The following is a 24,800-nucleotide window of genomic DNA, read 5'->3' as shown; positions in this document are numbered from 1 at the left end:
CTTTGCCCGTTGGAGCTAAACACACACGATCGCGTGGAGAACCCGTCCGGTCCAAATCCGTAGTCCTGCCTAAACTTTGTCCGTCCGCGGGATCGGCAAATCCACCGCGTGCGTTTCCGGACCGGGACTTCACTCTCGCAAGCGAGCACGTGGCGGTCTCGTGCGTTGCACAGCACGGACCGCGTGCTCACTGCTGGGCGAACCCGGCACGGTCCCCGAAATAGCTACAGCCGCTACTCGGCTTTCTTTCCTCTGTCGTCGTCGTCGCCATTCAACCCACGCACACCTGCGTGTTACGACGCACACAGTCCACTCCATCACATTCACACCGGGAGACGCGGCTGCGTGCTCCCGCATGCCGACCGACATCTCCCTCACATACCGCTCTCTCACACACACGGTCTCCCTTGCACTCGGCCTTGCACACGGCCGTTCACTCACGCGTGCCTCACTACTCACACAAACCATACTACTTACTCGTAGTGCTCCATTCACTCGCGCGGGGGCACTCACCCGCGGTGCCTCACTCACACACGCGAGGGCACTCACCCGCGGTGCTTCACTCACACACGCGGGGGCACTCACCCGCGGTGCTTCACTCACACACGCGGGGGCACTCACCCGCGGTGCCTCACTCACACACGCGGGGGCACTCACCCGCGGTGCTTCACTCACACTGGCCGTTCCATCCACACACACGGCCTCACTCACACACGGTGCCTCACCCACACACGCGGGGGCACTCAACCGCGGTGCCTCATCCATACTCCGTGCCTCACTCACACACGCGGGGGCACTCACCCGCGGTTCCTCATCCACACCCGGCGTGCTGGGAAGCACGTACTCCGGCACCATCGCCACCACACCACTCACACACGGGGTCGCTTCCACACACGGGGACGCACTCACGCCTTGCACCACACACACAGGGACAACCACACTGGGGATTCGTGTCCCCACAAGGGTCTCCGGGGCCTCTACACCCCCCAAGCTCTCCGTGCACCCGTCCACAGCACTCGTCCCCTCAACCTCGCAAAACACGACCGAACTCACCTGGTCGTGACTCGCCTCAAGGGGGCATACTCCCTCCCCTCGTTCCTGGAGGAGGCCATCCAGGTGCTCGCACTGGGTCTCCACCCAGTCCGCCAGCTCACCCCCATTATCCACCACTACCTCCGTGTGTGTGTGTGCGTCACTTACCCCGTCTGCATCGTGCAGTCTCTCCTCTATTTTTCTGTCTCCCGTGTCTCTGCCAACTCTTCACCCTTTACCTCTCTTGTCTCAACTATTATTTCCGTTGTCGTCATTTCGTGTCTCGTCTCACACGTTTTGGTCTCCCCATTTAATTTTTCCCTTTTGGTCACCGTCGATTCCTCTGTCACGACCCTCGCCCAACACGCCCCCCGAATTATTTTTTTACCCGCCTCCACCGCGGGCCTGTCAGCCGTTGCACCCCCTCCCAGCTCGTTTGTTCCCACACGTGGAGTCGCCATTCCCAGCTCCCTGGTCACGGCCTTCATGCCCGCCTGCAGGCATCGGCCCATGTTCTGCGTCTCACTCCGTAGCTCTTTCATTTCTTCCTTCATGTTTGCTTCCATTCCTTTTATTTGCTTGTTCATTTCGTTTTTCATTTCTTTTGTGTTTGTATCCATCTTTTCGATCATTTCCGCATTCATCTTTTCGTTCATGCCTTTCATTTCGTTTGTATTTGCATCCATCCTTGCTGTCATTGCCGCCAGCATGGCGCATAGCTGGGCCATGTCGGATGCACTCAGCTGAGCCGTTTCGGCAAGGGTTGGGGAAGGGTTTTGGTGGAGAGGGGGGGGGGAGGTGTCATACACTGCGGCCGCTGCCGCACCCATTTCGGGCTCTGGGTTCAGTTGGGCGAGTCCGTGTTCCTGCACAATCAACATTTCCTGCTCGGGGATTCCATCCTGGACCATGGATTCTACACATTCTACATCCATTTCTAATACCCCCGGCTCCCGCTCGTCTTGAGACGCCATCTTGCTTCTCGTGAAGGGTTAATTTCGCTCGCTCGTAATTTGGAGGGAATCGGGGGTCGCTTCTCTCACCCCTGGACCGATTCCCGTGAATTTAGCCGGAGACAGGAGAGCCCGTTTTCCTGTTCTCCGATACCAGTGCCGCGAGGAGGGCGATGAATTTGTATCGCACGACCTGACACCAGTGTTGCGGATTCGCGCCCGCCGGCGTGCTGACGGCCACGTAACTCGAATCGCGGCACGTCGCCCACCGGACGGACAATCCAGTCGTGACCCTCTCGGACTAACGCCGGGAACCAGTCACGGGTGGACCTTTCGGTCTCACCGCGATCGAGCCAATCAGCCCCCGCGTGGGATAGGGTTGCTCGCCAAATTCGACCTACCTAAGTACCCACGCGGAGGGTAGACCGGGCGATCGCACCTCGCCGCAGGTCGACTTCGGACACGGGCCACTTAAGCAACCCGTTCCGTACTATCGGGATAACCGAGCGGTGTTATCGTCGACCTCGACGGTTCGATTAATTATCGGGCGTATTCAGCCCACTACCAACCCTTTACGTGAAGCAAGATGAGGATTCAATGAAGGAAATGACGAAGCGAAGCGGGAAACAGTTCAACACAAAGCACATTTATTCGCGATGAACGGAAAGCACACATATTCAATTCCACCAAAAGCACACAGAAAAGAAAAACACAATTCAATTTACACAAAAAGCAAATGTAAAAGCGAGGACACAATGCAGAGCTAATACCGACTACCGAGCACACGGCAACACTTATACAATTCTACTTCACAGACGGCGCCGACAACACATACCCAAAACCAAGGAAAAGAATACCCTCAAGGATGAGGCGGGCCTGAGGCCGAGACCGGGTCGGGCCTACCCGTCTGGTGATGAGACGCGGAGCGGCGATGGTGCCTCAACTCCGCGGGCCTCGCGGGCAGTGTCTGGTAGGGGGTGGGAAAGGGGCCCCCTTGGTCGCACTATCTCAGCGCGGGGGGAAACAGGAGGGGGTTGCTGATGCTCGGGGTATAGAGGATTTTTATTGTCCCGCGACGAGCGTCTCCACCTCGGCCAGGTCGCGCTGTCGGCCTCCCTGGGGTGCAGCTCCCTGCACGACGCGAGCACCCCCTCGTCTGCCCTCGCCGTCTCTCCACAGCTCCGTCCCCTCCGCTCCGACTCCAACGCACACGACAACCAGCTCCTTCTTGCCAACTCCACCGCCCGCGAAGTCTTAACTCTCTGTTCTCGACTCTACTACTCTCTGGACTGACGAACACGGTCGCTTATATCAGCCCCGTGGCTTCGTCCTCTCATCTTTGACCCCCTCCCTTCGACCTTTCACCTCGCTCCCCATTGGCCCGAGAAAAAGTGGGCGTGAATGCTTTTTGATCCATAAATTTGCATATATCGATCGCCCTCCAACGCCCTGGAGGCGGGGCCAAATCGCCCCTCGCTCACCGATTGGACGGCAAAAAGTGGGCGTGTGTCGTTTTTGATCCGTTTTTGAAGCACAAAATCCGTGATTTTGTACACGCTGTTCAACGTGCGCCCTGCACGAGTCCAACACCGGTACCCCCAAGCGGCGCAAGAACGGTGGCGATGCGACGGTTGCGAGGTGTGACGGGAAGGTCGTGGCGGTTGTGGTGAAGCGGCGTTGTGGTTGGTGGTTGATGTTGTGACTGGTGGTGGTAATCATGGCGATTGGTCCAAAATAAAGATAGCAAAAGAAAAACGGCTATCCTGAAGAGTCGCAGCACGCATGAATGACATGTATTCCCACTAGACAACGGGTTTGGGCCTAACTACACATGTACTTACCGAGATATCTCACCTAAGGGACCTGAATGGTGGTTTGCGAATTTGGTAACCACAACAATATATTCAAAACTAGAAAAAGCAATGAAACAAGAAAAAGTATCAAAAAAGAAAAATCTTATGGGTGAAGAAAAGATCTTTTAAAAGAAAAGATAAGACCATCTGTAATATACAAGGAGAAATTTGTATTTTTTTCAACAACCCTAAAGATGTAAATCCTGATGAAATGAAGGATGTTAAGATATCAGGTGAAATGACATTTCGTTCAATAGTAGTTTAGGGTCATTTTAAAATTACCTTGAATATAAAAAATGTAGTCGTTGAATCTGTTAATGAAAAAAAGTATATAGATAGAGATGGTAATGTATTTTCTACTAATTAAATGAGTCATTATTCAACTGAAGATGTTGAAGATTATGAGAGTGATGAACATTATCTCTGTTGGAACAGAAGACAGTTGTGATACTGAGAGTTTGTGTTCAAACGATAGTTATGAAAGTAGTTTTATAGATGATTGTGAAGGCATCAATGAAGGTACTGAAGATGAATTTTATTTGAAGTTTTTTTTTTTATTTTTTTATTTTTTTTATTCTGTATCGAGCAACAAATAATGAATTGGTTTAAGGATCTCACCTCTCATCTTGTGAAAACGATTGATCTGCAAGGTTGGAGTAATCATCTGAATGTTCCATATTCTGAATAAAATGTACTAAGTTCGCGTTTGGTATTAAATAGGAAAGTTTATAACGTCAATGAAAGGAGAAAACAATGGGTTTTTTCAGGTGTCTCACACAAAGGAAATGAGTCGCATTTTTGCTTCGGGCGAGGGAGCTTGGCTGACTCCAGACTGACTCATTTTGGCTCAAAAATAAAACGGCTTGCTTCAAATGATTTTGAGCATCTTTGCTCAACAAAGATACTGGAACCAAGTTTCAAGTTATTCTTTGTGAATTTACTCGATGGAAATGAATGTTGAAAGAAAATTAAGTTATTCCCTAAAGTAGAACATGGACAAATATTCATTGGTTCGCTATTTTGGTGAAATGAAAATTTAAAAGGACTGTGATTATGTTGGGGGGGGGGGGGAGAAGTGTTTTAATCAGTAAGTCTCAATTTTTCATTTGCTTGTATGGGAGGGAAGGGGTTAGGTGGGGAGGAAGTGTGTCTCCCATTTTGAGCTTTTGGTGCTTGGGTCAGAAAGTTTTTCCCTTTTTCCCATTCATTTGAATGGTTATCCCAGAAGCAACAATTATCATCTACTTACCTCAGTCACGTGATACTCTCTGCCCCTGTTAAGAAAACCCTGCACATGATGTCTGCAAGGTCCTGGGTGGAGACTACTCCGTAGTGGAAATGTCGGCCCTGAGTTTTGCCGGTTGTGTTTTCTGATTTGAATACCAAACACAAATTCACCTTTTTGTCGAAGTTACACTTTCAAGTTTTTCTCATTTCCTTATTTGTTGCACCTCTTGTGGAGGTGGAGACACTTGTGGAATGTTTTCTTTTGACCAATATTTTTCCTCAGGACTAAGATGAGGATGATAGTGAGGACAATGAGGAAGAGGGTGACGCTTCCAAATACGACCTCGCCAGCAGTGACAGCAGCGGCAAAAGTGGACTTTCGGCATCTCGCTCGACCTCTCGATCTCATTCTCCCCATCGACGTTCTTCCCACTCTCGCTCTGGCTCGAGTGGATCGAACACCAGGTGAGTAAAGCATGAGTGAAGGCCTTCCTTTTGTTGTTTGTTTTCCTTTAAAAATTTTCATTTAATTGCAATATCTCAGTTTCTCCCTCTCCATTGTGTACTTTTGCTTTGTTGTTATAATTCCCAAATGCATTCTGGCTGCCGTGTACAATCTCATCTGTAGCGGTGTAGCTGTTTTTACCGCAGGTAATTATGTTGCTAAATGTTTGTTTGTTTTTTTTTTGTTTTGTTTTTTTTGCCTTCATTCCTTCAGTCTTGCTTTAACAAAAAACAAACTTTCCCCATAACCATGAATATTTTACATGGTAGTCATAAACTTGATTTGTCGCATCATGATGCAAGTCTCATTGATCTTGTCTTCTGACCCCTGAGTGACCTTGCGAGTGTCTTTGCAGCACTCATCATGGCTCTGCCTCCACGGGGGAGAAAGAAAGGTGCAGGTACCATGGTAACAGGGACACAGACGGGGGAAGGGAGAGATGGGATGAGGGTTACAGTGTTTGGGATTCGGTGTTGGGGGAGATGTTGCCGGTCGATAATGGATGATGAGCCGTCGAGTAGGGAGGATCAAAATGAGCAAACTTAGGCTGAGGGGGGCAGGGCAAGGGGGTGTGGGAGGGGGGTGATGGTGATGATAGATGTGGAACAGGCTTGAGTGAAAGGTAAAGGAAATTGTTTGGCAAAGTGGACAAGAGGAAAATAAATTTATTTTTTTTGGTTGATGTTGATTGATTTTGAATGTATTTTGTTTTTCCATTCCATGGGTTTTGCGCGCCCACATTTTTACTTAAAAACCACGTACACTCGTATTGTGTTCTGGATCACCTGAGCTTTGCCAAATTGTCTTAACTTGGCCTGAGATTTTACAATGGCCCTTTAGATGGAGCATTCCACAAGTTATTAAATATTTTGGCATGACACTGATGCTCCACATTGTAGAACACTGATGGTGTTGTAACTATTGTGGTTATGGGGAGAGAGAGAATCCCCTTTGTTTTTCTCTGTCTCTGCCTTTCTTTTCTCTGTTAAGTTCAGATACGGAAATGCACCGTGGAGAGAAGAGGGGAAGACGTGGAGAGCCTGTCTCATCCACCAGGTAGGAGTAAAACGGTTTTGAAACCTGGTTAGCCCCTGGTCGTGACCTTTGAACCCCTTTAAAATATTGTTTTTTAAAAATTATTATTGGAATGTTCATTACTGATTGTATAATGAGCTAGTTGCAATTACTCATGTTAATTTTTGAATACAGTCCGATTCATGTATCGACCAATTTGATTACGGGGCTTTGTTGATCACTTTAATTCTCATGCACTAAAACCTCCTTTATCCGGAATGGTCGGGACCAAGGGTGTTTCGGATGAATGATGTTTCTCATTAATGGATGTCATTGTCATTAATGGATAAATAAATTGATGACGTGTATTTCACGAAGCCCGATTCACCCTCATTATATATTGTTGCGGGCCGGGGGTCGGGTGAGAAGACCATGAGGTGAGGGAAGCTATCTCGGCTCCCACCAGACTCCCCGGAATTGTAGGCCGTCGCACACGGATAATTCCGTGACGATGCAGGTCGCTTAACCGACCGTGGATGCCAAAAACTCAACTGCGTGACCGAGGGTCCTCCCGTCTGTGGGTTAATCGGGTTACCTAATTAATCACGTGGTTTAATTACCGGGGAACACGCCCTCGGTACGCCTTGTCCGAACCAGATCACTCTACCGAACCGGATCACTTTTCCGGATCGGATGCAGCAGAGCGTCACTGCCAAGGACGTACCGGCGAAAAGGAACGAGTTGTTGGGAATAAAGTCCCGGCTAAGCTAGGATTCGGACCATGCTGGATCAATGCAAAAATAAAAAAATAAAAAAACGAGCAGGGAACATTCCTTATAATAATTTATTAAAAACTAGTGCGGGCCCGTAGGTGCATGCCCGTAGGTGCGTAAACGACGACTGGATTGGGACATTTTTTCACCCCCCCTCACTCCCCCTCCCCCCCACCTCTCTCACCCCCTCCTCTCTCCCCCTCTCTCGTGCCAGTACCCTCTCTTGTGGGTGAGGCGTGCCAGTATGTGCAGCTTCGTTCCTTCACTCTCGTAAACGACGACTGGATTGGGGCATTTTTTTCAATTAGATCGGACCAACCGTATCATAAATGGCCATAACTTGGGAAACATCTGGGAAACATACTCAGGTCCCCAGAGTCAATTGTGATGTCATATCAAACGAAGAAGAACAAGAATTGTGATACCCCCTCTCTCTCGCTCCCCCTAGTCTCCCCCCTCTTCTCTCGCCCCCACTCTCACCCCCCTCTCTCGCCCCCACTCTCACCCCCCTCTCTCGCCCCCAATAATAACAAATGAAATCCTTCAATACAGTGCGTGTGGTTAATCAAATGAGTACACTAATATTAAAATATGCAATTTATGCTTTTTCAGTTGAAAAACAAATAAAAAGCGTTCTTAATATTTGAAATGTAAAAATCTTGTTATTATTGTGATAAGCACCTTTATATATAACAGAAGGAATGAAATTGTTCGATACAGCGTGGCAGGGGGCCGCGAAAGAATTATTGTAAGTAAATTTCAACTACTAATGCATGACGAAACACTTGTTTATGGCTAATATTAAAGAGAATGATGGCATATGAAGAACTTAGCTTTCTGCGTTTGGCGCGAAACGCCATGGTGGACGGAAATGACGTCTTTCGTTCGTTCGTACATGAGGGGAGCGTTTCTTCGTTTTTTTCCATCAAGCAATAATTTAAATGGTTTTCACATATATAACACATTAGTTTCACAAATTTCCATTGAAATACTCGGGTATTTCCGTCAATTGCCGCCATTTCCGTCGAGGTTACGCACTGCATCTACCAGACGGCCGTCATTGGCTGTCTTGAGGCACGTGGGGGGGGGACGGGGGGACACCGGACCCACCGGAGATGTGGTAGACGACGCTGGGGACATTTCAAACTCGGTGCAATTGTATACAGCACACGCGCTCTAATAACAATAACACTCTTCTGCAGTCTTACTTAAGCAGACAGGCGCTAGGACACGCACACACACAGACAGACACAGAAAACCCGATGAAGAGAAAGTATTGAAACAGGAAGGGAAAGGAGTTGAGGTTACGATCTCGGTACCTTTGTACTTGATTGTACGAACGTGCCACCAATACGTTTCGGGGGGGGGGGGTGGATTGTTGAGCACCACTCCGTGGTGCGGTACCTGACAGTGGGTGCGTCGTCTCTGGCTTCAGCAGCTCGTGTGGAGACCGTGTTCGTGAAGGAGGAGCTTGAGTGGAGAAGGGGTGGAGTCCAGAGTGCCTGGTATGGTCTCTGCACAGAGTATGGTCCCAATCTCCTTCTCTCCTAAATGTTGAAGGTTATGGTCACATCGTGGGGCAAGTTAGCTAAATATAGCATAACAATTGTGCATTTTGTGAGGAAAGCACCAAATTTGGCACACTAGTAGCCTATCATGTTATGAACAGATTTGGATATTGGGCCATCTTAAATTCAGCCGCTGATGGCTGTGGCAGCCATTTTTCAAAATGGTCACCAGTGGTTACTGTTATGACACATATCTGCTTTACTGGAGAGGAATGCAGGTTGATAGTGAAAGTTTATTTACTAATAAAGGTCCAATAATGGTCAAAGAAAGTAACAATTTGATTTGGTTGAGAAAAAAAAATTAAAGTGGACAAATTAGTCTTATCAAGACACAGATTCTGAATGAAAACCAATGATAAACATTCATAGCACTATTGGCTTGGCACATGGTAGTAGAAGTGGTGTGCGTGCATATTGACCCCGGAATCGTGCACGGTTGAGTTGCCACCTTACACTTGTTGACTCGATTCATTGTTATTTTGTTCTGTGCCCATAGAGTTCTCTATGCTATCCCATTGTTAACAGTTTGGTCATAGGATTATCTCAGTCACGGATTGCAGGTCCTCAGTCATGGACAAAGGAAATTGCAGGTCCTGCTGCAGTTGAGAATGTCAGGAATGTGAAGAAGATTGGCCAAGAGCAGTTCCAGGCTTTCACCAGAGAATGCCTGGTGGAAAGGACCAAGCCAATTGATGATGCAATTCGTCAGAACAAGCTGAAGGTGTTTAGCACTTCCACCCCGAGAAGTGTGAGCAAAGGGAAACAGCAGCTGGCCTGTCTCAGGAACGACGTGGCACTTTTCTCACGGCTCTACATCGGTTGCCAGACGAGGGATGGAAACCTTGAAGAGTTCTTTCGTCATGAGAATCAAGCGTGTTCTCCAGCTCTCTCCGATGGAGAAAGTCTCCGTCTAGGTACGAAGAGTGATCTCCTCAAATGCTTTGAAGAGTTCTCCAATGCCCAATCAGAGGCTCCTGGTACCACCAGCCTAGTTCTTGATGGGGCAGTCATTGTCCAGATGCTGAAGCCTGCGGTAGCTAAGAACTTTGATGACTATGCCCAGGATGTCTTCATACCGTACCTGTCAACAAAGCTTCAGACTGTGTCACGCCTGGACCTGGTCTGGGACGGCTACGTTGCTGATTCACTGAAACGCAGTGCAAGATCAAAGCGTGGAAAAGGAGTGCATAGACGCGTGGTCGGAGCAGCATTTATACCTGGAAACTGGCAGAACTTCCTCCGAGTGGACACCAACAAGACCGAGCTGTTCAAGTTCCTATCAGAAGCTATCTTCAGGTGGTTTGACCAGGATGACGAGCAGCTGGTTATCACTGATGGAGAGGCAGACCTGAGCAAGCCACTGCTGTGAGACCTGGCCTTGCTCGCCCCATGCAGCCATGAAGAAGCTGACAGTCGAATGTTGTTGCATGCATCCCATGCAGCCAACCATGGTCACCACAAGATACTGATCAAGACAGTTGACACCGATGTTGTGGTGTTGGCTGTGTCAGTGGCCCAGGGACTGCAACCAGAAGATGAACTGTGGCTAGCATTTGGCACTGGGAAGAGTTTTCGGTACCTGGCAGCCCACGAAATAGCAGCTGGCCTAGGACCAGAGAAGGCACAGGCACTCCCAATGTTTCACGCTCTGACTGGGTGTGACACTGTATCTAGCTTTGCTGGATATGGTAAGAAGACTGCTTGGACAATCTGGACCGTTCTGCCAGAACTTACAGACACACTGCTGAAGCTATCCTCTGCACCAAGTGGCATAACCAGACGATGTCATGCACACCATCGAGAGGTTCGTCATATTGCTCTATGACAGAACCAGCACGTGCAACGACATTGACACGGCCTGGAAGAAACTCTTCGCGAAGAAGAACAACGTGCAGCTGATCCCGCCAACCAAGGCAGCTCTGGAGGAGCATGTGAAGAGGGCGGCCTACCAAGGAGGCCATGTGTGGGGTCAAACACTGCTACCAACGCCAGAGCTGCCTCCTCCATCCAGCTGGGGCTGGGTCAAGAATGACGAGGGGGTGTACGAGCCACACTGGACGAAGCTACCCAAAGCAGCCCACACCTGATATGAGCTAGTATCGTGCAAGTGCAAGAAGAGCTGTCTGAAGCGTTGCAAGTGCAAAAAGGCCGCACTTGAATGCACAGCTTTGTGTGTGTGTGAGGGAGAGTGCTCACAAAATCGAGAGAATATTAACAGAGCAGACTGTGTCACTGATTCAGAACATTTAAATCAGACATCTCTCGATCAATTTCTATGAGGGAGATGTCGGTATTCATATGGATGAGACGCAGCCCATGATTCGTTTGCAACCATGCTCAACAACCACTGACTTTACATAAGCGATGTTGGTATTCATATCAATCAGACGCAGCCCGCGATTCGTTTGCCACCATTCTCAACAACCAATTTCTATGAGTGAGATAGTCGTCCGGTACAACAAATAATTAGCAGCCATCTTGCAAAATGGCGGCTATCTTTAAACTTGAGGTGGCTACAGGTTATGTTTTTCTTAATTCAGCTTTTAACAAATGTTCAAACCAATGTTAGAGTGAAACTATAGTAACTGCTAGCAGCCATTTTGGAAAACGGCTGCCACAGCCATCAGCGGCTGAATTTGAGATGGCCCAATATCCAAATCTGTTCATCATATGATAGGCTACTAGTGTGCCAAATTTGGTGCTTTCCTCACAAAATGCACAATTGTTATGCTAAGTTGCCCCACTACAGGGGGGAAAGCCCACCAAAAATGACGGGGCCAAGAGCCCCCCACCTCCCTCCCTATCTATCCCCATCCCATCGCACCATGGATGAGAGATGTCCAGTTCCTACCATTTAACACAAGCAAGCGGCAGCAGCAGTGAATAAATAAAGTAATGGGTGTCCACAACCATCCTTGACCACATTGTGGAATGTCGGCCGAGGCCCTTGTGCAAAAGAGATGAAAAATAACAATTGAAAGTTCCAGTCAACACAAAGTTCAGAATAATTTTAGTGCTCATTATCTTCTACTAGTAAGTGAATACCGGGTGTAGTGGCGTGCACCTGTAATCCGGCTACTCGGAGGTTTGGGTTGGAGGATCGCTTGAGGATGGGAGCTCTGTGCTGGGCCGCGCTATGAGAGGGTGTAGGGCAGCCCGGAATCATGGCGAAACCCAATCCTTATCCCTGTGTCGTAAGAGGCGACCAGTGTTGCGTCAGGAAGGACATCCGGCGGAAAACCTATGCCAAATCAGTATGCGGATCATAACGGATTATCCGCTGTGGTGACCCCTAACGGGAGCAGCCGAAAGAAGATCTTCTACTAGTACGTGCATGGCCGTACGTGCAAAAGAAAAATATATATATTTCCAACCGTGTGCCAGAAACAACAACCACACTGGCCGTTCCTTCATTCTTGCATGCCCGTACGTGCGTGGCCATACGTGCAAACCAAAAAAAAAAAAACTCAGAAAACCACGCAGGCCGTTCCTTCGCTCTCGTAAACGACGACTGGATTGGGGCATTGTGTTTATAAATGTGCATAAGAAATCGAGAAATTATTAGAATACAGTAAGTCATCACATTCCGGAAGTCCATACGTTGTAACCCGCAATGGTGAACGCAGCTGATGATCTCTTCCCCATCGGCCACGCCTACGCAGCAACGTGTCCTTTCATTGGTTTGGTAAATAAATGGCCATAACTTGGGAACCACTTGTCCGATTAATATCAAACCTTGAAAAGGCACATACTTAGGTCCCCAGCAATATACCTGGCAAGTTTCAATTAGATCGGACCAGTGGTTGTCGAGAAACAGCAGTCACAGACACACACAGAGATTGCTGGAATTATAGATAGATGTTGTCCATTAGGCCCCACCGCTAACACGGGACATGTGATAGAGATTAGAGATGGTGCAAGCCTCATTTTCGACCTGGAGCTGAGAAAAGTTTTCAAACAAATAAAATTCCTGGAAAATTGATTCAAGATTCCTGCCTTTTCCTGGATTTTTTGATTCGGACTTGGAAAATTTGGGTTCGAACCATCTCTCATGGTAAGTTGAGATGTACTTGAGCTTGTGCAGTGTGTTCTGTGCACCTCCTTTCCCAACACTAGGAAAGACTCATCAATTTGTACTTTATGACTTTCATAGCAATCCCACAAAAAAGTTCACCAAATTATTAATGTGTGCAATGGTAAAAGCGAGCTCCACACAAACTTACATGATTGGATGGAAAATGTGGCCTTTCCAAAATCCGTTTCAAAGGTATCGGTTACACCGTTTCACACAGCTGGAATAAATGGCCTCAACTCAACTTTACTCAGCCTCGGCCGAATAACAACCGCACATACGCTTCTCCTTTTAGCAATTAGATGCAACCCCCCCCCCCCCAAAAAAAAAACCTTGTAATACAATTTCTCATATCCCCAGAACCAAATAAACAAGACATGTACTTATAATAGCCCTCACTGCTCACACTCGCCTCCACCTCAAAAAGGATGAATGTAAATATCATTAAAAAAGTTGATTTCTAAACTTACCCTGTGCATTCACAAGCTCCCGTTTATGACCTTTCCATCGGTCTTCAGAAGCACCCAAAATGGATACGGTGTCTCCCTCAGGGAAGTCTACCTGGTCCATCAAACACGTATATAATAGCCAACACAAGGGTCAGGTACTATGAACCGGAATAGCACTAAGTTCCTTGACTTTGCAAGAAGTCATGGACTTAGGGTGGCCGGTTCATGGTTTCAGCGCTCACAAGCACATCGCTGGACTTGGTATTCCAACGCTGGCGGTGTGGCAAAGGAGATTGACCATGTCCTCGTTGATGGTTGCTGGAGGATGATCCAGAACTGCAGGGTCTACCGGAGTGCTCAGTTCCTCAATACTGACCACCGGCTTGTTGTAGCAACTCTGAAGTTGCACCTTAAATCCAGGAGAATGAGAATCCAGGAGAAATCCAGGAGAATCCCGATGTTGGCAAGCTGAAGGATGAGAGGGTAGCTGAGGAGTTTGCAAACAGGCTGAGTGGAGATTTGAGGAGTCTGGGTGCTTTGGGAGGTCCTGAAGAGTTGTGGAGTCCCTTCAAGACCACCGTCCTCGATGTTGCCGGTGGATGTCTTGGAACTCACCGCAGTGCAAAGAAGAATTTTGTCTCTCAAAGGACACTGGATACCATTGACCAGAGTCGCAGGGCCAGGCTGAATGGCAGAGCTGAGCTGTTCAGGGAGCTGAGGCATAAAACTACGTGCGAGGAATCTGTGGGGGTAGAGCATCACCTGTGGTCAAGGGATTCTCGTCCTGCTTACAGGGGAATTCGCGCATTGCGTTCATCCAAGCCCATCCCTGGTTGTACTGCAGTTAGAGCAGAGGGTGGTGGGCTCTTGCCAGAGGAGTCCGAAGTGAAGGCCCGCTGGGCCGGTGACTTTGAGCGGTTGTGCCACGTTGATCCACCAGCTGTCGAGTTGGACGTCAGGGGTGTTACAATCCCTGTTGCTGACCCTCCAATCAACTGTGACACCACCTTCGCTTGTGGAAACACAGGCTGCGGTGAACCGGTTGAAATGGGGTGAAGCTCCAGGGATCTGTGGCATCCATACTAAACTTCTCAAGGCTGGTGGAAATGCTGCACTCGTATCGTTGCATGCAGTTCTGTGCTCTGCTTGGAACACAGGCATCATCCCAACTGACTGGAAGAGGGGCCTTGTTGTCCCTCTCTGGAAAGGGAAGGGTGATCGCCAAGACTGAAACAACTACCGAGGGGTGACGCTGCTCTCAGTGCCGGGCAAGGTCTTTGCTTGGATAATTCTTGATCGGGTTCGCCACCATCTGCTTGAGCACCAGCGTCCAGAGCAGTCAGGCTTTACACCACAGAGGTCAACAATTGACCATATCCTTGCTCTTCCTGTCCTCACCAAACGCAGACGAGAGTTTGGGCAGGGGCTGCTTGCAGCCTCTGTTGATCTCTGTAAAGCGTTCGATTCGGTGAATCGGGATGCCCTCTGGAGGATTCTTGGTCTTCGTGGGGTGCCACCAAAACTGATCGATCTGACATCTGAACTCTACTCTGGTACTGAGAGTGCTGTGAGATGTGGTGGTACCATCTCTGACTTATTTCCAGTTGTTACTGGAGTTCTTCAGGGGTGTGTACTGGCCCCCACACTTTTCAGCACTTGTATCGATTGGATTCTCGGGAGGATGTCGGAGATATCAAGCTGCGGTGCATAGTTTGGGAATGTCAAGATCTCTGACCTTGATTTGGCAGATGATGCAGTCATCTTTGCGGAGACTTTAGATATCCTTTTGGGGGCCTTCAAGGTGCTGAATGAGTTGTCGGCGCCACTGGGATTATGGGTTTCCTGGGTCAAAACTAAGATCCAGCTTTCAATGACATCTTGGATGCCGCTGTCCTGTCTGTGCATGTTTGTGGTGAGGATGTTGAGGTCGTGCAGAGATTCACTTACCTTGGCAGTGATATTCATATCTCTGCCGGCTGCGAGTCAGAGGTCAATCGACGTCTGGGTCGGGCCTGGGGAGTCATAGATTCACTGGATAATGGGGTGTGGTGCTGCTGATACCTGTGCATGAGGAGAAAAGTCCAAGTCTTCAGGTCCTTGGTGCTTCCAGTCTTGCTCTATGGATGCGAGACTTGGACTCTGACCAAGGATCTGAGACGGAGACTTAATTCCTTTGGTACCAGGTCTCTTCGGACAATCCTTGGCTATCACTGGTCGGACTGTGTGTCCAACGAGTGGTTGCCGAGAGACTCAAATGAGATTTGTTACCTGCATCGTCCGTGAGCGTCAGCTGCGGCTGTATGGACATGTGGCTCGTTTTCCTGACGCTGATCCTGCTCGCCATTCTCTCAGCGAGGGAATCTCATGAGTGGAGGAGGCCAATGGGCCGACTACGTAACTCGTGGTTGCAGCAGGTTGATCGGCATCTCAAGGAGATGGGGATCGGCCAGGCATCTGCCTGGGGGATGGTTAGACGGAGGCCCCTGGAGTACCTGCGGAAAGTAGACGCAGCGACGTGCTGCTCTGGCGCATTCTCCCATACCTGACCTGACCTGACAAGCTTTGTGTACTTTCACGGCGTCAAGATGTGCTTTGCCAAAGAGTCGTCGCCATTACTTTGTTGCTAATGACGTATGGCATCGACTTTCCAATTTCAGACAAACATTAGGACAAATCAAAAAAAAAAACACAGCTGATCGTCCCCAACTGCTTCCTTTTTGAACCTGCCTCCTTTATTTTGTCAAACATCCCCGGGGGGGGGGGGATCGCACCAGTGTCTGAAGGAAGGTGTGCAGTGACGTGACTGCACCGCTTAAAAAGTATCCCCGTGGAGGTCTGATGGTTATTTACCCAACAGTTGGGGTGACCCTCCTTTCCTAATCAATAACACAAAAACAGCAAAACAATAACAAACTAGAAACAAGTGAAACATGGTGGTTATAAAGATTATTCTTCTTCATTTTGGACGGATGTATGGATGGATGGAAGGAAGGACACACCATATATATTGAAGCGGTTTGCACCACTTAAAAATCTGTATCCTCCTCATGTACGACTTGCACCATTCCTTGAATCGATCATTTTCCCAATGTCCATACGGAGTTTTTATTGCTTCCCCCAAGCCGCAGCACCGTGAGCTGTACTGGCGCCTTCCGTTCACTGCCACTTTCCCTTTCCACGTGCGATATGCGAGCAACACTGATCTGTGAGCAATACTGATCTGTGTACATGTCTACGTACGTACGTTCCACCACAGCTGCTGCAGTAAAACTCGGTGCACGCTTCGGATTTAAATGATGCAATATACGACTGGTTTTAAAACGAGCAAATTGCGCGACGGATGTAGAATATAGAGGAATCGCGTGAACGTGATGAATCATTTTCATCCGTTTGCAAATTTGGACGGAATCTTTAAGAGTTCTGAAGCTATGGTTTGTGGGAACAGTTCTCGATGTGACGCTCGCTCACTGTGACATTTTCTCAGATTTCGCCAGGGGGGAGTTCCAGCGGGGGAGTTCCAGCGGGGAGTGCCGGTGAGTCCACATCCCATGATGTAAATCTGTGTATTAAACGTTTCCTGTCGATCAATAATTTTAATATGCACAAAGTGTGTAGTAGTTTTTGTATTTCTCCATGTATTTATTATATACTTGTTTAGAACTGTGGGTTGCATTTTTAATTGGCTTGGTGAGTGTGTACGTGATGTCGAAGCGACAGGTAGTATTTGCAGAAAATGTACAAAACCTTTCTAAAATTTGTACTCAAGGCAATGACTCCAATATGCATGAGAGTGGTGTCAGGTATACGACCCACATCATATTTGTTTGGGCGTAAAAAAGCTGACATGTCTGGAACATGACGTGTAATTATTTTTGAAAAAACTGGCGTCTGGTACTAATAGCTGGTGGGCATTTTGAAAAAAAAAAGGTAAATAAATAAAAAGGGTCACCTCGCCTCCTTCCTTTAAAAAAAAAATCCGGATGCTCAACTGGTATTTTTTAAAAACTTTTATTTGGCCTTAAATAAATTACCACGCAGCTATGATAATAGAAAGCAATCCCACAAGGTTCAAAGTGCATTCACGAGTGGCAGCGATGTTCGAGGGTTTGGGTGGAACACTTCCGTCCACAGTTCTTCAGCCTTGCAAACTGTCCACATCTTTAGAAGTCTGCACTGTTGGTGAGCTGAGAAAGTTCTACAACTCTTTCATTGTGCAGAGGCACACCCCGATCTCTCGAGTACTTTTCCAAGTATTTTTGGCTTAATTTAGAAGCTTTGTGGGGCATTTTAGGTGACGATCCTTATTACGCGTACATACACATTATACGTTGATGCCCCAATCAACATCGATGCTGAAGGGTTTTGCACGTGCACACCGAGCATTCTGGAGCAGATCACGTCATTTTGAAAGTCCCGTATTCAGGGTTCAAAACGGCCCAGGGTTCAATTCCCGAGTAGTGTAGATCGTGTCTGATAAAATAGTAATCACACAAGGAGCAAAGCGCGAACATTATTAAATGACATTAAACATGTTGGGAATAACTCATCTTTCCTGAAGGAGTGACTCATGAAAACTTCATGGAACAATTAAGTATCTGCTTCCAACCAGCCTGTAATCAAAAAGGTTCATTTACCTCTCAGAGAAAAACCTTTAATGGAACAAAAACTGGATGATTAACTTTGCAGGAGTCCTTTGATTTGTAATGCCATCTCAGGACCCATTTTATGAAGCGGATCTGTTACGATTTTAAAAAGAAATGTTATCCAAAAGTTAACACAGTCAAACTATATTTTACAAATACATCAAAGAGGAATAACTTAATTTGCTTGTCTGATGTTAAAGCATTAATAAAATCTAATCAATCACTGCTTTGTCACCACCTTTGAACTGCAGTTAATATTTTGGCCATCCAGCGATTTGCTCCCAAAAAAGGTCGGGGTATTGCAAGGAAACCAATCAATAATTCACAGACGGGGTGTTCGAGATAAAAAGAACAAGTTTACTGTCCATTCACGAAACAATTCCGAAAAGTTAAAAAGTCACTTTTTCGGAGTGTCAAACCCAGATTTTATTCAACAGGTGTGTAGGAGTGTGAGAGAGGGTGCAAGACAGAGAGAAGGTAGAGCGATTGTGAGAGAGCGACAATGAATGAGAGAGAGTACAAGAGGGCTTCATTTCATTGCTGATCGCTTTGCTGTTCTTTTGATTCGTTTTCATCTGAAAAACAAAAGCCAAAAAAAAGACAAATCCTGGGTTATTAAACAATATCAATGTTTCATTAAAACAAGATTATGATACTTTTACTTGGCTTAAGAAATCAAGAAACAGGCCTTGGTTGGTTTGTCAGCATTATCAGCAATATTTTTGGTCAATATAAAAACTGTCAACATGCTTGCGCAGCGCCAGGTTCGCTCCCGGCGCCAGCGCTGCAGTTCGAAAATCACATGGTGTCTTGAGCAGCAGCCTGCCTCCCATGGACCGATCGACTGCATGCAGTAACCGGTCCATGGTACGGCCGAGCTCATGGGGACAGGTCCATCCTCCAAGACATGTGGTACAACCACGACGTCTCAGAAGAGGGTCACCCACAGACACGGATCCCACTCCCCTCCCCCCAAATATCTCCACAGTGCTTGCGACTGTGTGTGGCATGGCCCTCTCCGGGGAGTCTGTTAAGGTTGACGACGGGCATTCCTTCGGCAACCACAGACTGCTGACCTGGGTTGGCTGAGCCGAACAAAGTTAACCGCTGGGTCGTTGCGTGCTTTGCGCCGCCGGCCGAGCAATTTCAGTGAGCACTGTGCCCCGCACTCTTCCGGGCAGATGGTCTTTCCCGCCATGCCAATTGTGCAGATCCAATGGACTGGATCGGGGCACTGCGTCGGCATTTGCCGCAGGCGACATCAAGATAACAGACATTGAGATGGTTCGCAGTCCCATACTGCAACTGACGTCCACTCCAGTGGTCCGGAGATTGTCGATCGTCTCAGCGCCATGGTGGTTAACACCTAACATGTGGTGGAGTGCGTTGGATGGGGGGGGAGAGGGGAGGACAACGGGCCAGGGCGGTTAAACCCTGGTAGGGGAGGCGGAAAGGCACCGAGGCTCGCTCCTGGTGCCGAGGCTCGGTCACAGCGCCAGGGCTCGCTCGCAACGCCGAGGCTCGCTCCTGGCACCGGCACAGCGCCGGGGCTCGCTCCAGGCACCGGGACTCGCTCCCGGCACCGGCGCCGATGCTCGCTCCTGGCACTGAGGCTTGCTCCCGCAGGCACGGCGCCAGGGCGCGCTCCGCTCCCGGCACCGAGGCTCGCTCGCTGCGCCGGGGCTCGGTCACAGCGCCAGGGCTCGCTCGCAACGCCGAGGCTCGCTCCTGGCACCGGCACAGCGCCGGGGCTCGCTCCAGGCACCGGGACTCGCTCCCGGCACCGGCGCCGATGCTCGCTCCTGGCACTGAGGCTTGCTCCCGCAGGCACGGCGCTAGGGCTGGCTTCAGGCACCGCGCAGAGGCTCGATCGCCGTGCCAGGGCTCGCTCGCAATGCCGAGGCTTGCTCCAGGCATCGGGGCTCGCTCCAAGCACCAGCGCGACGCCAGGACTCGCTCCAGGCACCGGTGCAGCACCGGGGCTCGCTCCCAGTGCCGAAGCGTGTTCCTGGCGCCGAGGATCACTCGCTGCGCCGAGGCTCTCTCCCGGCACTGGCACAGCACAGGGGCTTGCTCCAGGCACCGAGGATCGCTCCCAGCACAGTGCAGGGGCTCGCTCCAGGCGCCGGGGCTCGCTCCCAGCACTGGCGCCGATGCCGAGGCTCGCTCCCACCAGCATGGCGCCAGGGTTCGCTCCAGGCACCGACGCAGCGCCGGGGCTGGCTCCAGACACCGGTGCGTCGGGGCACGCTCGCTGAACTGGGGCTCGCTCCTGGCGCAGAGGCTCAGTCCCGGCATGGCGCCAGGGCTCGCTCCCAGCACCGGCGCAGCGCAGAGGCTCGCTCCTGGCGCAGAGGCTCAGTCCCGGCATGGCGCCAGGGCTCGCTCCCAGCAACGGCGCAGCGCAGAGGCTCGCTCCTGGCGCGGAGGCTCGCTCGCAGCACCAGGGCTCGCTTGCAACGCCGAGGCTCGCTCCCGGCACCGGCACAGCGCCGGGGCTCGCTCCCGGCACTGGCGCCGATGCTCGCTCCCAGTGCCAAGGCTCGCTCCTGGCACCGAGGCTCGCTCTCGCCGGTGACGATGAGGCTCGCTCCTGGCACCGAGGCTCGCTCCTGGCACCGAGGCTCGCTCCTGGCGCAGCGCAGAGGCTCGTTGCAGCGCCGGGACTCGCTCCCGGCACTGATGCCGAAGCTCGCTCCCAGTGCCAAGGCTCGCTCCTGGCACCGAGGCTCACTCCCACCGGCACGGTACCAGCGCTGGCGCCGAGGCTCGCTCCTGGCAACGAGGCGGCGCCGGGGCTCGCTCCTGGCGCAGCGCAGAGGCTCGTTGCAGCGCCGGGACTCGCTCCCGGCACTGATGCCGAAGCTCGCTCCCAGTGCCAAGGCTCGCTCCTGGCACCGAGGCTCGCTCCCACCGGCACGGTGCCAGCGCTGGCGCCGAGGCTCGCTCCTGGCAACGAGGCTCGCTCCAGGCACCGGCGCGGCGCCGGGGCTCGCTCCTGGCAATGAGGCGGCGCCGGGGCTCGCTCCAGGCACCGGCGCGGCGCCGGGGCTGGCTCCAGGCACCGGCGCGGCGCAGAGGTTCGCTGCGTCGCCAGCGCTCGCTCCCGGCACCGAGGCTCGCTCCCGCCGGCACAGTGCCAGGGTTGGCGCCGAGGATCCCTCCCAGCAACGGCGTGGCACCGAGGCTCGCTCGCTGAACCGGGGCTCGCTCGCAGAGGCTCGCTCCCAGTGACAAGGCTCGCTCCTGGCACCGAGGCTCACTCCCGCCGGCACAGCGCCAGCACTCGCTCCAGGCGCCGGGGCTCGCTCCAGGGCTCGCTCTAGGCGCCGGGGCTCGCTCCCGGTGCCGAGGCCCGCTCCTGGCGCTGAGGATCGCTCCCAGCAACGGCGTGGCACTGAGGCTCGCTCGCTGCGCCGAGGCTCGCTCCCACCAGCATGGTGCTAGGACTCGCTCCAGGCACCGGCGCAGCACCGGGGCGGTGCAAAGGCTCGCTCCCGGCACCGGTGTGCCGGGGCTCAGTCCCAGCGCCGATGCAGAGGCTCGCTCACTGAACTGGGGCTCGCTCGCAGCGCCGATGCTCGCTCCTGGCACGGTGCCAGGGCTCGCTCCCAGCACCGGCGCAGCGCAGAGGCTCGCTCCCAGTGCCAAGGCTCGCCCCTGGCACCGAGGCTCGCTCCCGCCGGCACAGTGCCAGGGTTGGCGCCGAGGCTCGCTCCCGCCGGCACGCTGCCAGGGTTGACGCCGAGGATCGCTCCCAGCAACGGCGTGGCACCGAGGCTTGCTCGCTGAACCGGGGCTCGCTCGCAGAGGCTCGCTCCCGGTGACAAGGCTCGCTCCTGGCACCGAGGCTCACTCCCGCCGGCACAGCGCCAGCACTCGCTCCAGGGCTCGCTCCAGGCGCCGGCGCGGAGGCTCGCTCGCTGAACCGGGGCTCGCTCCCGGTGCCGAGGCCCGCTCCTGGCACCGAGGATCGCTCCCAGCAACGGCGTGGCACCGAGGCTCGCTCGCTGCGCCGAGGCTCGCTCCAGGCACCGGGGCGGCGCAAAGGCTCGCTCCCGGCACCGGTGTGCCGGGGCTCGGTCCCAGCGCCGATGCCGAGGCTCGCTCACTGAACTGGGGCTCGCTCGCAGCGCCGATGCTCGCTCCTGGCGCAGAGGCTCGCTCCCGGCACGGTGCCAGGGCTCGCTCCCAGCACCGGCGCAGCGCAGAGGCTCGCTCCCAGTGCCAAGGCTCGCCCCTGGCACCGAGGCTCGCTCCCGCCGGCGACGATGATGAGGCTCGCTCCCGCCGGCACAGTGCCAGGGTTGGCGCCGAGGCTCGCTCCCGCCGGCACGGTGCCAGGGTTGGCGCCAAGGCTCGCTGCCGCCAGCGTGGTGCCGGGGCTGGCTCCAGGCACCGTCCCGGTGCAGTGCCTCGCTCGCTGAACCGGGGCTCGCTCGTAGAGGCTCACTCCCGGCACCGGGGCTCGCTCCCGGCACCGGCGCTGATGCCGAGGCTCGCTCCCAGTGCCAAGGCTCGCTCCTGGCTCCAGGCACCGGCGCCGATGCCGAGGATCGCTCCTGGCACCGATGCTCACTCCCGCCGGCACAGTGCCAGGACTCGCTCCAGGCACCGGCGCGGCGCCGGGGCTCGCTCCAGGCACCAGCGCAGTGCAGAGGCTCGCTCGTTGAACCGGGGCTCGCTCCTGGCACCGGGGCTCACTCGCAACGCCGAAGCTCGTTCGCTGAACTGGGGGTCGCTCGCAGCGCCGGGGCTCGCTCCTGGCACTGCGCCAGAGCTCGCTCCCAGCACCGGCGCAGCGCAGAGGATCGCTCCCGGTGCCAAAGCTCGCACCTGGTGCCGAGGCTCGCTCCCGGCACTGCGCCAGGGCTCACTCCCAGCATCGGCGCCAAGGCTCGCTCGCAGCGCTGGGGCTCGCTCCACGCACTGGCGCTGCGCCGGGGCTCGCTCCCGGTGCCAAGGCTCACTCCTGGCATCGAGGCTCGCTCCCGCCAAATTATATTGAGCCTGCTCTCATGAAGCAAAACTGACATATTCTGCAACCGATTTGGTTTAATGGAGGTATTTCTGTGAAAAAATCATGTGGGCACCACGAGGTGAGATGGCATGGAATGACCCTTCAGACATGTAGACAGAGTGAACACACTCCTTCACCCCTACATAGACCTGCGGTGAACACTCACTCACCCCTATGTACAATGTAGCTCATTGTAAACACACTCCATCACCTCTACAAAGAGCATGTCTCACTGTGAATAAATATCTTTGCTCATGTGTACAGTGGGAGCCTCTGTGAATGCCCTACTTTGCCCGTGTGCAGTGTGGCCCACTGTGAATGCACTACTTCACAGCCATACGTACAATGTGGCCTGCCGTGCATGTGCTCGTTTGCCCTGCATACAGTATGGAAGCCTGTGTAATTGAGCTTTTCTTACAATCTCTGATAAGGTGGAGCTCCATCTTTTGCCTGCTGTGGTGAAACCTCAATACCCTTTCAATGTCAGGAAACAAACAATAAAGAAGAGGAAGAAAAAAAAAAAAAGGTACCCTGGCTCTGCGTTTGCGCTTCGGTATCTTTTGTGGTGCATTCTTCACTTCCTCCAGGGCCATCAACCTTCACGGCTCCAGCACAAACCCCTGTCTCAACTCCAGAACAAAGTTTATCTGGAGTAGATACTCCGAACCCAAGTCTTTCAGGCATGGAACCTTCGGTGTTTGCTCGACTACGAAGGGCGAGTAGCCGGTGGTGCAGTGCCGCATACAACTGTCCAATGTCTTTAACACTTCCCTGCAATGCATGACACAGAAAACAATGATTAAAAAAAAATGCATAATAAAGCATCTCCACAAACATTGAGCCACAAGTATTAAAAATATGTACAGATGACAAGATGGTGAAAACCATAAAACAACATCTGCCAAACCTTAATACACCACTCGAGGAGAAAAGAAAGGTGTTTGGGAAGGATATTGGAAAAGTGACATGTCATTTAAGTGTGTGCGATACATAGATGTGTGTGTGTGGAGTGAAATATAGGCATTGTCCTCCCTCTCCCCTCGCAATACCATTCCCCCCGACACACAATCATCCTTCAAGTGTCATCTACACTGAAATTGGTGTGTTTCCCCCTTTCCGCTGCATTTTGTTCTGTGTTTTGGCTATTCTAGAAGCTTCAACTTTGCATATATTTCTGGATATTTAGGGGCTTGCTCCATATTGCTGAAAAATAGTAAATCAAATGTGCTATATTTGTCCACACAATATGTATCTGGCACCTTACAAGGCAGCCAGATTTCTTTTTGGAGAATGACACAACTATTGTATTTAACATAAGTGTGCAAGACATTTCTAATCGTTATGTTCTGTGCACCACAGGAAACAGAATAATCACCCACTGTAACAAGAAAGATCCGAGGAGAGGGGGAGGGTGAGTCAGGTGAAGGGGCTGCCAGACGGAGCCCTCGCTCTCCTGCCCTCTCTGCCAAAAGCCCAGCCCAGAGTGGCGCGTTCAGAACCACCCGCAAACTGCCCTGGTTTCGCATCACTGCAAGGCAAATGACAAGCCAGAGGAAAATGATTTTTAAATTCAGTCATAAAAGAGATATACATAACAGAATATAGTTAACAAAGGGAACCAGACCCAGCTTTGCAACTTATCACTGCGATGGAAACGGCCACTTATCACCCAAAAATGCCTTGGCGGGTCA

General features: G+C 51.5%; 2 protein-coding genes, 1 long non-coding RNA gene and 1 pseudogene across 9 annotated transcripts in view; 2 read left to right on the top strand and 2 right to left on the bottom strand.

The window, feature by feature from the left end:
- Nucleotides 1-6,201: 6,201 nt before the first annotated feature.
- Nucleotides 6,202-24,606, top strand: LOC147016286 (uncharacterized). Its single transcript, XR_015049021.1, has 3 exons — nt 6,202-6,626; nt 16,931-16,979; nt 24,469-24,606. It is a non-coding gene; the product is annotated as an uncharacterized LOC147016286 (long non-coding RNA).
- On the top strand, nt 11,969-12,109 carry LOC147016288 (signal recognition particle RNA; annotated as a pseudogene).
- LOC147016285 (ran-binding protein 3-like) overlaps nt 18,076-24,800 on the bottom strand; it is a 62,422-nt gene continuing 55,697 nt past the window's right edge. For all 7 annotated transcript variants that reach the window (XM_085844875.1, XM_085844878.1, XM_085844876.1 and 4 more), the window contains 3 exons: nt 24,489-24,637; nt 23,640-23,880; nt 18,076-18,664 (listed from right to left, as the gene is read on the bottom strand). In XM_085844875.1, the coding sequence (XP_085701001.1) occupies nt 18,624-18,664; nt 23,640-23,880; nt 24,489-24,637 (431 nt within the window). In that variant the 3' untranslated portion in view covers nt 18,076-18,623. The remainder of the gene's footprint in view (nt 18,665-23,639; nt 23,881-24,488; nt 24,638-24,800) is intronic.
- Nucleotides 18,678-23,472, bottom strand: LOC147016287 (uncharacterized). Its single transcript, XM_085847691.1, has 4 exons — nt 23,398-23,472; nt 22,865-23,099; nt 21,610-22,776; nt 18,678-21,347 (listed from the first exon to the last, which is right to left on the bottom strand). The coding sequence occupies exons 1-4, from the start codon at nt 23,470-23,472 to the stop codon at nt 19,456-19,458; spliced, it is 3,369 nt and encodes a 1,122-aa protein (XP_085703817.1). The 3' UTR covers nt 18,678-19,455.

This window comes from Eptatretus burgeri, chromosome 11 (genome assembly GCF_056783735.1).
Source record: "Eptatretus burgeri isolate ZD-2024b chromosome 11, Ebu_testis_v1, whole genome shotgun sequence".
NCBI lineage: Eukaryota > Metazoa > Chordata > Myxini > Myxiniformes > Myxinidae > Eptatretus > Eptatretus burgeri.
Note: the sequence above shows the minus strand (reverse complement) of the source record. Positions and strands in the feature narration are given on the sequence as shown.